This window comes from Fundulus heteroclitus, unplaced genomic scaffold, assembly GCF_011125445.2.
Source record: "Fundulus heteroclitus isolate FHET01 unplaced genomic scaffold, MU-UCD_Fhet_4.1 scaffold_290, whole genome shotgun sequence".
Classification (NCBI taxonomy): Eukaryota; Metazoa; Chordata; class Actinopteri; order Cyprinodontiformes; family Fundulidae; genus Fundulus; species Fundulus heteroclitus.
Genome location: NW_023396700.1, coordinates 66,061 through 79,860, shown reverse-complemented (window position 1 = coordinate 79,860; position 13,800 = coordinate 66,061). Strand labels below are relative to the sequence as shown.

The following is a 13,800-nucleotide window of genomic DNA, read 5'->3' as shown; positions in this document are numbered from 1 at the left end:
TGAATAAATGTGCACCTTATTCCTAATGTAATTACGCAATAAAAATTTATTGTTGTTCAACTCTATATGTTAACTCTGCTATTATTGGGCTATGCACATTAGATCATTAGGAACATTAAAAATTCAGAAACCATTAAAAACCATAAGATATTAGTAGGCGTTTACTTAAGTCTTTCTGATTCTGCCTGTTTTCTACATGCAGCTTTACTACAACAGTAGAATAAAATCCTGAAATTACAGCTTTTAGTTTCAGTGCCACCCCAAGAGTTTAAGTGGCTCCATCTGGCCACCCCTATGAAATATTTCTGGAGGCGCCACTACCTTTAGTATTACACACCAGTCTGTCATCCCGGTTCCACCCACAACCTGATCCGTAAGTAAACCTTCTTAAAAATTGTAAAACATGTGTCTGGGGTCCTTCTGTCCTCGTTCTTGACAGTTTTTAAAGTGGACAATAAAGGGGAACTTCTCATACAGAATAGCAAAGGGTTCCATAACTTAGAAGCAGCAACACTAAAAGCTCCGTCTCCTCTGAGCTGAAGTTTAGATCTCAGTTCCTGCAGGAGCAGCTGGTCAACCTGCGAGCAGGCGAGTGTGGGTGAAGCTGCTCAGAGAGGAAAAATGGGGCTTGACCATGTAAATTTTAAAAAACAAATAAAATAATCTTAAAATGAACTCTGAAATGCACAGAGAGCCAGTGGCGGGGTGATGTGCTCCCTCTTCCCAACCCACTGGAGATGCTTTAGGTATGACTGGCTGTGTCCACTGTAGACAGCATTACAGGAGTCGAGGTTGTAATAAAGGCACGAATTACTGTTTCAAAATGCCGTTTTAAGAGAATCGTCTTTATCTTTGCCAGTGTAAGATCACCGTCTATTTTAAAACCCAAGTTTCAAAAGGTCAGCTTCAATTAAATAAATCAACAGGAGATGGTTCTGCTGCTGGGACAAAACACCATCGACTCTGTTTTATTGTCATTTAAAGTTAAAAAGTTTAGAGCAATCCATGTTTTAATGTCTTCAATGGTCCTCACTTAACTGATACTCCAGATCAGGGGAGCAGAAGGTCACGATGTGAGTTGTGAGTTATGAACGTACACCACCAGACCACCATTGCTCTTCCCTGCAGCTTCAGTTCTGGCAGCTTTTAACAAAGACGGCCCGCTGGCTCCGCCGCAGCGTCTGGGACGACGTTGACCAGCCGCATCTCCATGAAGAGATGCTGATGTCCATCTTACGTGAGCCGGTCCTCAGTCGGTTTGTTGGCGAGGGATCTATCTTAGTCAGCCACTTAATCTATATATGTAAAAAGCTTTATTATAATCTATGCGGGAAATATTTCATGTTAAATGTGCACTGCAATAAGAAGAAGAAAAAAAAGGAGAAAGAAGAGAGAAAAGGGAGAAAACAAACATCTTCAGTCTGCTTCTTGACATGCAAAGAGAGATATAAAAATTGTTTTTCATCCTTTTCAATAAAAACCGAATTGGAGAAAAAATAAATAAAATTTCAGGATATTCTATGACATTTAACATATTTGATGCAAAGTTCTGGTTCTTTGCTTTTTTATTTTTTTATTTTCCCAAAGATTTTCTTGCGTTGTTTTCCACTCATTGTTGAACTTTGATTAATTACTCAGTCAGACTTACTGGCTGATATTGGACTGACTGCTCCTCTGATCTTCAAAGATCAATTAACTGGTGATAACTCTGCTGAAGGAGCTAATTATTTATTTATTTTTATTTTCAGGATGGCAAAAATATACATAAACAGATGAAGATTAATTACAATTCAAAAGTGCAAAGTATTACATATAACAGCAGGGGATTTATGTCAAGACAAACATTTAAATCAAACATAGGAGCCATGGAAATGTGAACAACAAAAAAGTGGATGCAATGAGAATAGCAGAAGTTGAGAGCAGTCAAAACTTTTTTTTTGGAATATATGTCTTTTTTTTTAGCTTAGGGATGTAAAAAAGGTTTTAAAGTAATTAATAAACTAATGAGAGGAGGGTTTAGCATTTCTCCATTTAGCTCAATGGATATAATATTTACCCAACAGCAGGATGACGTTAATAGTGTCAGAAACAGGCAAGGCAAGATGGTCCATATAAAAAAATCATATAGTGCAAATCATTAATTAATTAATCTTTCATGTCATTCCAGAACCTATGTGTAGCAGGACATAGGTAAAACAAATGCTTTTATCATTACAATAGGAACATTGATCCACCTCAAAACCCATTTTTTTATTCTACCACAGGATATATATATTTTTTTATGACTTTAAAGTGTGTTTCTGTGACTTTAGGTAGAAAAGGCCATTTAATAAATGTTGAGAAGAATACCTGAAGGATCAGTAATGGATGTGTGTTCGCCTCCCTCCAGCCTCCCGGCTCTCCTCCTCCCCTCTCCCCGCCTCCACAGCGCCCCCCGGCGGCCAGCAGAACTTTCTGGTACTTCCTGTTTGTCCTCCTCGGTCCTCCGGTCTCCGTCGGTCTCCGTCGGTCTTTGTTCTCCCGGGACACCCTGTCCTCTGGCTCCGGTCCACCGGAGACTCCCCGACTCTGTGAGCCCGACTGGGAGCGGAGGGTCCGGTTCTGGTCCGGTTCCGTCCCGATGGATTTTACTTAACGGTGCGGAACTCTGTCTGTGGGGCCGAGGCTCGCTCTGCAGGGAACCGGGTCAAGGGGACGGAACAGGTCGGTTCGGTCACTTTAACCCGACGCTGGACTCAAGGCGGTTCGACTTGGTTCTGTTGAGCTTCTTCAGGTTTTTTTTTACCCCGGGTTGGACTACAACCGGACCCGATCCCCGAGTTTTAATGTCACCGGGACCGGAGAACTGGACTCGAACCCGCGCCAGTTTGTTAAAACTGTGTTCGGATCAAAGTTAAACTGGATCAAAGTTCTGCTGCAGGTGAATCCGACTAGTTATCAGAACCGTTCGGCTTCTTAAACCAGGTTTACTGGACCTGGGTTCCAGTTAAAGGTTCTGGTTCGTTCAAAATGACTTCTAGATTGGGTTTACTGATACCCAGAAGTCCAGGTCTCAGCTGTCCCACTTCCTGGACCTAGGTTCTGACTCATCCTGAACTCCCAAGTCCTCTGGTTTTGGTTCTGTCCAGGTCCAGATCAAGTTAGTCCAGAGCCTAATTGGGTTTAGTCGGGTTTTTAGGAAGCTTCATTCGGGGTCTAGAGCAGGTTTAGTCCAGGTCCATATTGGATTACATCCAGGTCTAAACCTGGGATTGGGTCAGATCTAATCTGGGTCCAGTTCTGTTTTTGCCTCAACATGGCCGAGGTCAACCAGAACCCCCCCTCGCTGTGCTGCTGCCGTAAATCCCTGCCGGTGTCTGGGGGCCGGTGCGTCGGGGACTCCAACCAGTCCTCGGTGGGTCCGAGGCCCGGCGCCCCACCCTGTCCCCTGGTGGACGTGGCTTCAGCGTCAAACTTCAGGTGTTTCCAGCTGCGACACTTTCACCTGGACCTTCGGTTGAACTTTGCAGCGAAGGAGATGAACGGCTGGCTGGTTCTGGACCTGGTTCCGGTCCAGCTGGGGGTCAGCACCCTCATCCTGGACTCCCACCCCTCCCTGTTGATCCACTCCATAGACTGTAAGGTTCCAGAGGATGAGCCAGAGGAGCCGGCCTCCCTCACGTACCGGGTGGATCCGTTTACAGACTACGGGTCCTCGCTCGTCATTAGCCTACCTGCAGAGATGGTTAAACCCGGCAGACTGATCCAGGTCACAGTCCGGTACACGACCACGGACGGCCTGGCGGTAAGGACACTGTCTTACTGTCTCACTGAGTCCAGACTGGTTTCAGTATAGTTTAGACTGGTTTTAGACTGGGTTCAGACTGGTTTTAGACTAGGTTCAGACTGGTTTCAGTATGGGTTCAGACTGTTCAGACTGATTTTAGACTAGGTTCAGACTGGTTTCAGTATGGGTTCAGACTGTTTAGACTGGGTTTAGACTAGGTTCAGACTGGGTTCAGTCTGGTTTCAATATGAGTTCAGACTGATTTTAGACTAGGTTCAGACTAGGTTCAGACTGGTTTTAGACTGGGTTCAGACTGGTTTTATAATAGGTCCAGACTGGTTTTAAACTAGGTTCAGACAGGTTTTAGACTAGGTCCAGACTGGTTTTATACTAGGTTCAGTCTGGTTTCAGTATGGGTTTAGACTGGTTTTAGACTCGGTCCAGACTGGTTTTAGACTCGGTTCAGACTGGTTTTAGATTAGGTTCAGTCTGGTTTCAGAATGGGTTCAAACTGGTTTTAGACTAGGTTCAGACTGGATTCAATATGGGTTCAGACTGGTTTTAGACTAGGTCCAGACTGGTTTTATAATAGGTTCAGACTGGTTTCAGGAGGGGTTCAGACTGGTTTTAGACTAGGTTCAGACTGGGTTTAGACTGGGTCTCTAAATAGGTTTCAAAATGGTTTCAGATCTGGCTTCAGACTGGTTTCAGCATAATGTTAAATTGGTTTCAGATTTGTTTCAATAAAACTTTAGACTTGATTTCAGACTTGAAATCTGGCTAGTTAAAGATTTTGTTGAGTATTTGGTTTTAGACGCTGTTTTAAACTACGTTCACACTGCTGGTTTTGATGCTCAATTACGATTTTTTTAATGAAATCTAACTTTTTTCAGGTGGCCATTCATACTACGATTAAATGCGACCGCCATCATAGTTCTGTCTGAATGGTTCCAGACCGCAAAGCGACCCGCATGCGCAGATAACAGAAGGAGACGTTACACAGTAGTGCACTGTTTACGGAAGTAAACGTGAATGTAATTGTTTCTAGAAGTGTCAATAAAGTTTTTGTAGCAAGACGAAATAAAGTAAGAAGAAAGCAGCACAGCTATTAACGGTCTACTATGAAGCGCTAGCTGCTACTGTGTGGATGTGTCAGGAGACAGGAGAAAGACGTGAAAGACGGATAAAATGCGACATGACCGTTCAGACAGTAGACGCTTTGAAAAATATCCGATTCATATCTGAATTAGTACCACATATGGAATTGGCTTGGATGTTTTTTGGGTGAAAAGATCTGAATTGGGCCGTTCACACTGCAGTGAAAAAGATCGGATTTGGGTCGCATTTCCCTGCAGTGTGAACGTAGCCTAGGTGTCAGAATGGTTTTACTATGGTTTCATGTTGAGCTCTGTATGGTTTTAGATTTGTTTCAGATTGGTCTCAATATAGCTTCAGACTTGTTATCTGGTTCTAGATTTGGTTTCCGACCGAATTCAGACTAGTTTCAGACTCTGGGTCCGTATGTCTTCAGACTCCTTTTAAAACTTGGTTTCAGACTAGTTTCAGGCTGGTTTCAGACTGGTTTCAGGCAGGTTTCAGACTGGTTCATAATGGTTTAAGGCTGGTTTCAGACAGGTTTCAGACTGGTTCAGAATGGTTTCAGGCAGGTTTCAGACTGGTTTCAGAATGGTTTCAGGCTGGTTTTAGACTGGTTCTGAACAGGGTTCAGTATGGCTTCAGACTGGTTTTCAGGCTTGGCGTTTAGGACTTGGTAACAGACCTGTGGCAGCCTGGTTTCTGATTTTCCTCTCCAGTGGTTTTTAGCTATAGTTCAGTGTGGTTCTGACTCGGTTTTAGGCCTTGTTCCATTCTGGGTTTAGACCTGGACCTGAACCACATTCTAATGTTTGGGATGTGTTGTTTTCAGACTTGGTTTTGAACTGGTGTCTGATCTTTGTGACTGGTTCGGTCAGTCAGGAACCTTTGGTCCGGTCTGTGTTCCTCTGGACGTTTGGACTCATGTTCCTGCTGAAGATCAGGGCTTCTCCTAATGACGGTGGTCCAAGGACGCAGACGTAGGTCCTGTCTGACTTCGGTCTTTGTCTGTCCTCAGATCTGGTGGCTGGACTCGGAGCTGACCTGCAGTCAGTCTCGTCCTCTGGTCTTCACTCAGGGACACTCGGTGTGCAACCGCTCCTTCTTCCCCTGCTTCGACACTCCGGCTGTGAAGAGCACCTACACGGCCACCATCCGGGTGAGTTCTGGCTATTTTTTAAGGTTCTGTTCGAACTCCGATGGCTGAGGGAGGCATGTGGTTGGCTTTTCTGCCAATGAGGCTGAAAGGATGAGCAGAGGAGAGTTAATGAGAGAAAAACAGACAGATTACAGCTAAACTCCAGCGGTTTCGTCCAAACGTTGTCCTCCAGCTGCAGGGAGAACAACAGATCAGACTGCAGGACACGTCATGGCTACTTATCTGCTGCAGATGAAGAATTTAAACGATCAGAGTAAATGTTTGCTAAAAAGAAAATACAATGTACAAAAACAAAATATCTAGATTTGTTTTTCATGACCATTTCTTCCATCATCTTGATCTTCCTGCTCAGGTTCCAGAGGGTTTAACGGTTCTGATGAGTGCGTCCCGCAGTTCCTACTCCAAGCTGGATCGGGTCTTCCAGTTTTCCATGGAGTTCCCAGTCCCGTCCTACCTGGTGGCGCTGGTGGCCGGAGAGCTGCAGCACGTGGACATCGGCCCGAGGTCAGTGGGTCGCCTGGATACACCGGGAGTGTTGACCTCACGGTTCTGATGGGTTTTTCCAGGGTTACTCACAGAACCCGAACCGAACATCTGATGATCCAGCCAGCTTCCTTAGCACTGACTCTCTGGGTCGTCTCCTCCCTGAAGGGAGTCAATCAGTCCAGCCAGCAGTCTGCTCCATGACGGTGTCGCCTGCTCAGGGAGTTAATTAGCTGATTAGGGTTGCTGTGCCATTACGCATGTTTTTAACTTATTTAATGTTTATTGAATAACTCTCGGTCTGTTAGGTATTATCCAGTGAATATCAGCCCAAACAGCTGATATCAGGACAATAGTTGAAGGGGATGATTTGAGCACTGCCGATCTTTTAACAGCAAACTCTGCACACATATAGAATAAAGGAGTGACAACTTCTCTTCAAGTTCAAGAATTTATTAACAGAAATAAAATGAACATCCAGAGAACTTCACTTTATAATGCTGTTTATCTGAATTAACACTATATTTCAAACAACAAATCTTCTCTACTAGGCTTAACTAAAACTATTAAGCAAAATTAAGATTAAGGAAGCTAAGAACTATGTACACTTGGACTGGACGATATAGAAAATAAGCATATTGATAAAATAGAAATCATATTGATCGATATCAGTAATTATCAAGAAATTCAAAACATATATTTTAAGTGCAGCCGTGGTCATTTTACACTGTTGCTTAATGACTTATTCTTAAATAAAGAACATTGAATTCAAACATAACCCTTTATTCAACCAACCTTTTACCGAAACTGTAAGTCTTTAAAAAATACAAAAAGAATGTGTGCTCTCTGACCTCTCAGACTTTGTGATTGGTTGGGAGGGTATAATGACTGTAGTATTATTCTACACGATAGGCTCGAATGCAAAAGGAAGGAAAACTTCTTTTGTTGACCCCTTTTTAACCCCTTTTTTTCTGTTGAACCAGACGTTTATCAATCGATATACATTATTGAATTATCGTCCAAACCTAATGTACACACAAAAGATTGAAAGGACAAATAAAGACAATTTTAAAACCATCATCAGAATGATTCAATGAATCCTGGTTCACTGCAGATCTAAGTTAGAGAACCAAAGTTCATCTTAAAGAATGTGGAAAGAGTTTAAATTATCTTGACTAATTTAGAACATCTGATATATGTTCAACCCATTCACAATGCAAATCCAAGTTAGAAAAAACATTATTTGAGCAAATAACATTTTAAAGAATGATTTTCTTCATAAAAATGAATAAACTTTAGGATTCCTGATTTTGACTTAATTATTCCTCCAGAAATAATTAAGATTTGAATTGGCAACTTGTAGAGTGCGCTGTAAGCGGACCATGACTGTAAGTAATGCTGGGAGCGTATCCAAGGATGTGGCCGTTAGCTTGATGGGTTTCTCTTAAGTTACACAAAACACCGTTAATCCATATTACTGTTCCCTATTCATGCTGTACTAATGTTCTTTGCACGATTAGTCAAAATGAAATCAAGTGTTTTGTGTAAACAAACCATAGTTATGTTTAACTTGTTAGTAGCAAGGCTGTTAACGGCTACCAGGGGTGGCTAATGCTAGTGGACATTCAGAGCTTATTAAATAAAACCTTTAGCCATATTTGGTGAAATGAGTGGCCCGGAAAACACAATCATTATTGTCCCATCAGTGTATAAAAACCCTTATGGAAATAAAGTTTGTCATAACCTTAAAACACACCAAAAACACATCAGCATAGCCTAGCCTAGCATGTAGCTTAGCCTGTTAGCTTAGCTTGTTTAGCTCCAGGCCTTAACCTCTGTTAAACCTTAAAAATACAGTGAAAACACATTAGAAGTAAACAGTTTTAAATAGCTTCATCCCAGACTAACTTTCCCTCCTCATCTCTGCCTTTATGTGCGGGCATCTTGTTGTGATGAAGGGCTCCAGGAGATGCTAGCTTTCTCCTGGCTAAAGCTCTACAGGGAGAGACACCATGAGTTTCCATTATTTAACCTTCTCACAATATTCTAGTTCTCTGTAATTCATCAAAATTACGAGAAATAAACACTAAATATACTTATTTATTAGTTTGAACTATCTCAAATAAGTAAAAGAAAGTACTCTCAGAACTTTTTAAATGAAATTCATTATTTTCAGACGCTCCTGTATATAATTAACATGAACAAACCTGGCCTCTTCGTCCAATCTGACTGCAGGAGTCGTGTTTGGGCGGAGCCCTGTCTGCTGTCCTGTGCCGTGAAGAAGCTAGGGGGCAGCGTGGAGCGCTGGTTGGGCGTGGCCGAGGACCTGTTTGGACCGTACCTGTGGGGCAGGTGGGTCTTACTCTCAGTGAATCTTAATATTGACGTGAGAGGTGGTGCTGATGTGGGTTTTCCTCAGGTGTGACATCGTCTTCCTCCCCCCCTCCTTCCCCATCGTTGCCATGGAGAACCCCTGCCTCACCTTCATCATCGCGTCTATCCTGGAGAGCAGCGAGTTCCTGCTGATCGACGTCATCCACGAGATCGCGCACGGCTGGTTTGGAAACGCCGTCACCAACGCCACCTGGGAAGAGATGTGGCTGAGCGAAGGCCTGGCGACGTACGCGCAGCGGAGGATCACCACGGAGGCCTACGGTGAGGGCGGGTCTGAAGTCATACGGACCCCGAGCCTAAAACTAGTCTGAGTTCAGTCAGAAACCAAATCTGGAACCAGAAATCAAGTCCAAAGCTATAATCGAAACGAATCCAAAACCATACAGAGATCAACATCAAACCATAGTAAAACCAGTCTGACACTAAGGCTACGTTCACACTGCAGGCAAATGCAACCCATATCCGATCTTTTTGCCTATATACAACTCATATCTGTCTTTTTCATGGTAGTGTAAACGATCCAATTCTTGTCTTTTCACCTCGAAAAATCCGATCTGTGCCACTTCCATATGTGGCACTAATTCAGATACGTATCGGATATTTTCCAAAGTATCCGCTGCCTCAACAGTCATGTCGCATTTTATCCGTCTTTCACGTCACTCTCCAAACTTTGAGAAGCAAATTCATTCACCATTACTTCCATAAACAGTGCACTACTGTGTAACGTCTCCTTCTGAAAGTTTTCTGCTTTACGGTCTTGAACCGTTAACTCCCAGGAGCATCTTGCGGTCTGCTCTCTGGGTGAACTAACCAGACGGAAACATGTTGCCGGTTGTCTGAGGGTCCTCCTCTCCTGGACTTTTCCATCCAGGCTGAGTTCAGATCCTTCTGAGACTATTTTAAATCTCATACCAAACTCTTTAAATCCCATACCAAACTCTTTAAACCTTGTACCAAACTCTTTAAACCTTGTACCAAACTCTTTAAACGTGCTAAACTCTTTAAACCTTGTACTAAACTCTTTAAACCTTGTACCAAACTCTTTAAACCTTGTACTAAACTCTTTAAACCTTGTACTAAACTCTTTAAACGTACTAAACTCTTTAAACCTTGTACCAAACTCTTAAAACCTTGTACCAAACTCTTAAAACCTTGTACCAAACTCTTTAAACGTACTAAACTCTTTAAACCTTGTACTAAACTCTTTAAACCTTGTACCAAACTCTTAAAACCTTGTACCAAACTCTTTAAACGTACTAAACTCTTTAAACCTTGTACCAAACTCTTAAAACCTTGTACCAAACTCTTTAAACGTACTAAACTCTTTTAACCTTGTACCAAACTCTTTAAACCTTGTACCAAACTCTTTAAATGTACCAAACTCTTTAAACCTTGTACTAAACTCTTTAAACCTTGTACCAAACTCTTAAAACCTTGTACCAAACTCTTTAAACCTCGTACTAAACTCTTTAAACCTCGTACTAAACTCTTTAAACGTACTAAACTCTTTAAACCTTGTACTAAACTCTTTAAACCTTGTACTAAACTCTTTAAACGTACTAAACTCTTTAAACCTTGTACCAAACTCTTTAAACCTTGTACTAAACTCTTTAAACGTACTAAACTCTTTAAACCTTGTACCAAACTCTTTAAACCTTGTACTAAACTCTTTAAACGTACTAAACTCTTTAAACCTTGTACCAAACTCTTTAAACCTTGTACCAAACTCTTTAAATGTACCAAACTCTTTAAACCTTGTACCAAACTCTTTAAACCTTGTACCAAATTCTTTAAACCTCATACCAAACTCTTTAAACCTCGTACTAAACTCTTTTAACCTTGTACCAAACTCTTTAAACCTTGTGCCAAACTCACCATTACTTCCATAAACAGTCCACTACTGTGTAACGTCTCCTTCTGTTATCTGCTCATGCGGATCGCTTTGCGGTCTTGAACCGTTCAGACAGGAATAGTAGAATGAACGGCCACCTAAAAAAAATATCTGATTTCAGTAAAAAAAATTGACATTGAGCATCAAGTGAACGGTATCATCAGGATCACGGTTTGATTCTGTGGCACCGTGTTTGTCTCCAGGTGAGGCCTTCACCTGCCTGGAAACTGTGGTGCGGTTGGACGCCCTGCACAGACAGCTGCGCCTGCTTGGCGACAACAACCCTGTGAGCAAGCTGCAGGTGAAGTTTGAGCCAGGTAAGCACACGCAGAGCTGTGGCGCTCAGCGTTTCAGGCAGGCCTCCAACCTCCTCCCTCCTCCTCTCTGCAGGCGTGAACCCCAGCACACTGATGAACCTGTTCACCTACGAGAAAGGCTTCTGCTTTGTGTCGTACCTGTCCGAGCTCAGCGGGGACGTCAGGCGCTTCGACAGCTTCCTCAAGGTCAGTGCAAGCTCAACAAGCAGAGTTCCTGCTGATCTTAAAGCTTTTAACTCCATTCCAGGCTCCTGATCAGGTGGTTCCCTTTAAATCCAGAATTCATTTGATTGGCCAGTTTCACAGAACAGGTGTTTCTAACCATTCTCATTTAACTCAGGTGTGCGTGTGTGTTTGCAGGACTACATCTCAGAGTTTAAGTTTCAGAGCGTGGTGGCTCAGGACCTCATCGCCTACTTCCTGCGGTACTTCCCGGACCTGCAGGACGCCGCCGTCTCTCAGAGGGAAGGTAAGTCGGGTCGGACGCACGTTGGCATCGTACCCTTCCTGTGTGGTGACATCACTTCCTGCCCTCAGGTCTGGAGTTTGAGCGCTGGATGAGCGGTTGTGGGCCGCCACCGTTTGAGCCCGACCTGTCAGCAGGGGGCGCTCTGATTGGGCCGGTCCAGGAACTGTGTGACTTGTGGAGGAGCGGCGACACGCCCGACCAGCAGGCGCTCGCCACCTTTGACCTGTCGGCCTGGAGCACCTTCCAGGTGGTTCTGTTCCTGGACCGGATGTTGGACCACTCGCCGCTGCCACACGGTACGTCTCGTAGCGTCGCCCACAGCGCCGCCGCCCCGGCTGAGCGGCTCACTGATCAGAAACTGTGCGTTTCAGAGGTGATGGCGAGTCTCTCTGCTCGCTACTCATCCCTGTTCGACGGCCTCAACGCCGAGGTTCAGATCCGCTGGCTGCAGATGGTGGTGAGGAACACGTTCTACCCCGACCTGCCGCGGGTCCGGGCCTTCCTGCACAAACACGTAAGAGTAATTTCACCACCAGTTGTCCTTTAGGCTGCATTTCCACACAACACAGCCAGTTTACCTCCTACTGCGCAGCATCGTTATGTTTTTTTAACTCTGTTTTTAACTCGATGGCCTGATTTGGTCACCGGCCACCAGGAAACCCCCTCACTCTCTGCCCGTCCTCTCTGCAGACCTCCAGGATGTACACGGTGCCGCTCTACGAGGACCTGGTGGCCGGGGTGATGAAGTGCGTTGCCGTTGAGATCTTCTACCAGACGCAGCGCCGCCTGCATCCCAACCTGAGACGGACGCTGCAGCTGATCCTGTTCCCGAGCAGCTCGGCTCCGGCCAATCAGAGCAGCCCCGTCCCGCCCATCGTGGCTGGCTCCTCCCCTTCTGGTTCGCCGCTTCAGACTCCTGCCGCCACAGCCGCCGCCGCTGCTGCTGGGACAAACGCCGCCATGGCGCTGAGGGACGTCAACGTGTCCGCATGACAAACACCTGGGCCCCCGGAGGCCCCTGGTGTGTTAAACACTTCAAAGTCTGCTTTCCTTCCTTATCATCATGTTCGCCGCCAGCAGAAGTTGCTGGAGTCTAAGGTAAATGATCTGAAGCTTCTGCCTTAGTGCGGAGCTGCAGGCGTGTGGGAACAGGAACTCCGGCAGCTCAGCGATGGCTTTGAGGCATCTGAACCCGGATCAGTATCTGATCCAGAGTGCAAACTGAACCTCGGCTCCAGATCTGAACACCAGCATCATCTGAACACCCGCGCGGCCTTACCGCTTCACTGTGAAACACTCCGACTGTCGGGCTCTCTCAACGGTCCAATCAGATCCTCAGGAATCTGCAGACAGGCGTTAAAACGCCTGATCAGCTCGACTCTGAATGCACCGTCAGGATAGAGCTGATGTTTTCACTTTAAGCGGCCGAGAAACAAGCAAAAGGAATCAAATCTGATCACATGACCAATAATCTGTATCGATTAGGAACCAGCTTCACTCTGCAAACAGTTTAATTATGTTATTTATTCAGTTTTCCTCTAACAATCAAAAATAAAACGTATAAAAAACTGCCTTGCTCTTTATTTCCAAAGAAAATCTTTAATTTTCTGACATTATTTTGAAAGCATCTTTTCATTTCCTGCCTTTATTTTGATGTCAGACTGGAAATCTAACGGCGACATGTTTAAAGGGAGCCTTTGATGTCTGAAGGGTTATATTCTGCATACAGGAAGCTCGTGGCTCTGCCTTCACAATAAAAGTCTGGTGTGTTAGAAAGCTGTAGGAGGTTTTATTACATTTTATTTCCTCATGTAAACTAATTTATTGGGAATGAACTGAGACCCTGCCAATTCCAATAACACCTGAATGAATGGGAACAGTTTTACGGCACAGCTGCAGCAGTGGGGTCCTGGTGATGTCCTGCAGGTCTCAGACGTCTCCTGAGTCAAAGAGTCTGCTCGTACTGATCCTGGTTCTGCTTAAAGGCAGTGGTTCCTCTTCACTGTCGCCACATGCAAATGCAGGAGCAGATTTGATTTTCATTGTTATGCTGATTATCCTGAACCTGTTTGACTGGAACTGCTTTAGAATTGGATCAAACTTTCTTAGTTATATTCTGGTTGAATCAGACTTGTGAAGTCCTGTCAGAATATATATATATATATATATATATATATATATATATATATATATATATATATATATATATATATATATAATGTGTGT

At 44.0% G+C, this 13,800-nt stretch overlaps 1 protein-coding gene across 1 annotated transcript; it reads left to right on the top strand.

Annotated features, from left to right (window-relative positions):
• Positions 1-2,463: 2,463 nt before the first annotated feature.
• On the top strand, positions 2,464-13,144 carry rnpepl1 (arginyl aminopeptidase like 1). Its single transcript, XM_036130184.1, has 11 exons — positions 2,464-3,784; positions 5,880-6,020; positions 6,373-6,524; positions 8,739-8,855; positions 8,923-9,158; positions 10,992-11,105; positions 11,179-11,291; positions 11,466-11,574; positions 11,643-11,870; positions 11,946-12,088; positions 12,265-13,144. The coding sequence occupies exons 1-11, from the start codon at positions 3,296-3,298 to the stop codon at positions 12,565-12,567; spliced, it is 2,145 nt and encodes a 714-aa protein (XP_035986077.1). The 5' UTR covers positions 2,464-3,295; the 3' UTR covers positions 12,568-13,144.
• Positions 13,145-13,800: the final 656 nt, after the last annotated feature.

Bases quoted from the DNA above. Each gene is read 5' to 3' on its own strand.
- rnpepl1 (XM_036130184.1), top strand. From the start codon at position 3,296: ATGGCCGAGGTCAACCAGAACCCCCCCTCGCTGTGCTGCTGCCGTAAA. The intron at 6,525-8,738 runs GTCAGTGGGTCG...ATCTGACTGCAG, and splicing joins CACGTGGACATCGGCCCGAG to GAGTCGTGTTTGGGCGGAGC. The intron at 11,575-11,642 runs GTAAGTCGGGTC...TCCTGCCCTCAG, and splicing joins CGCCGTCTCTCAGAGGGAAG to GTCTGGAGTTTGAGCGCTGG.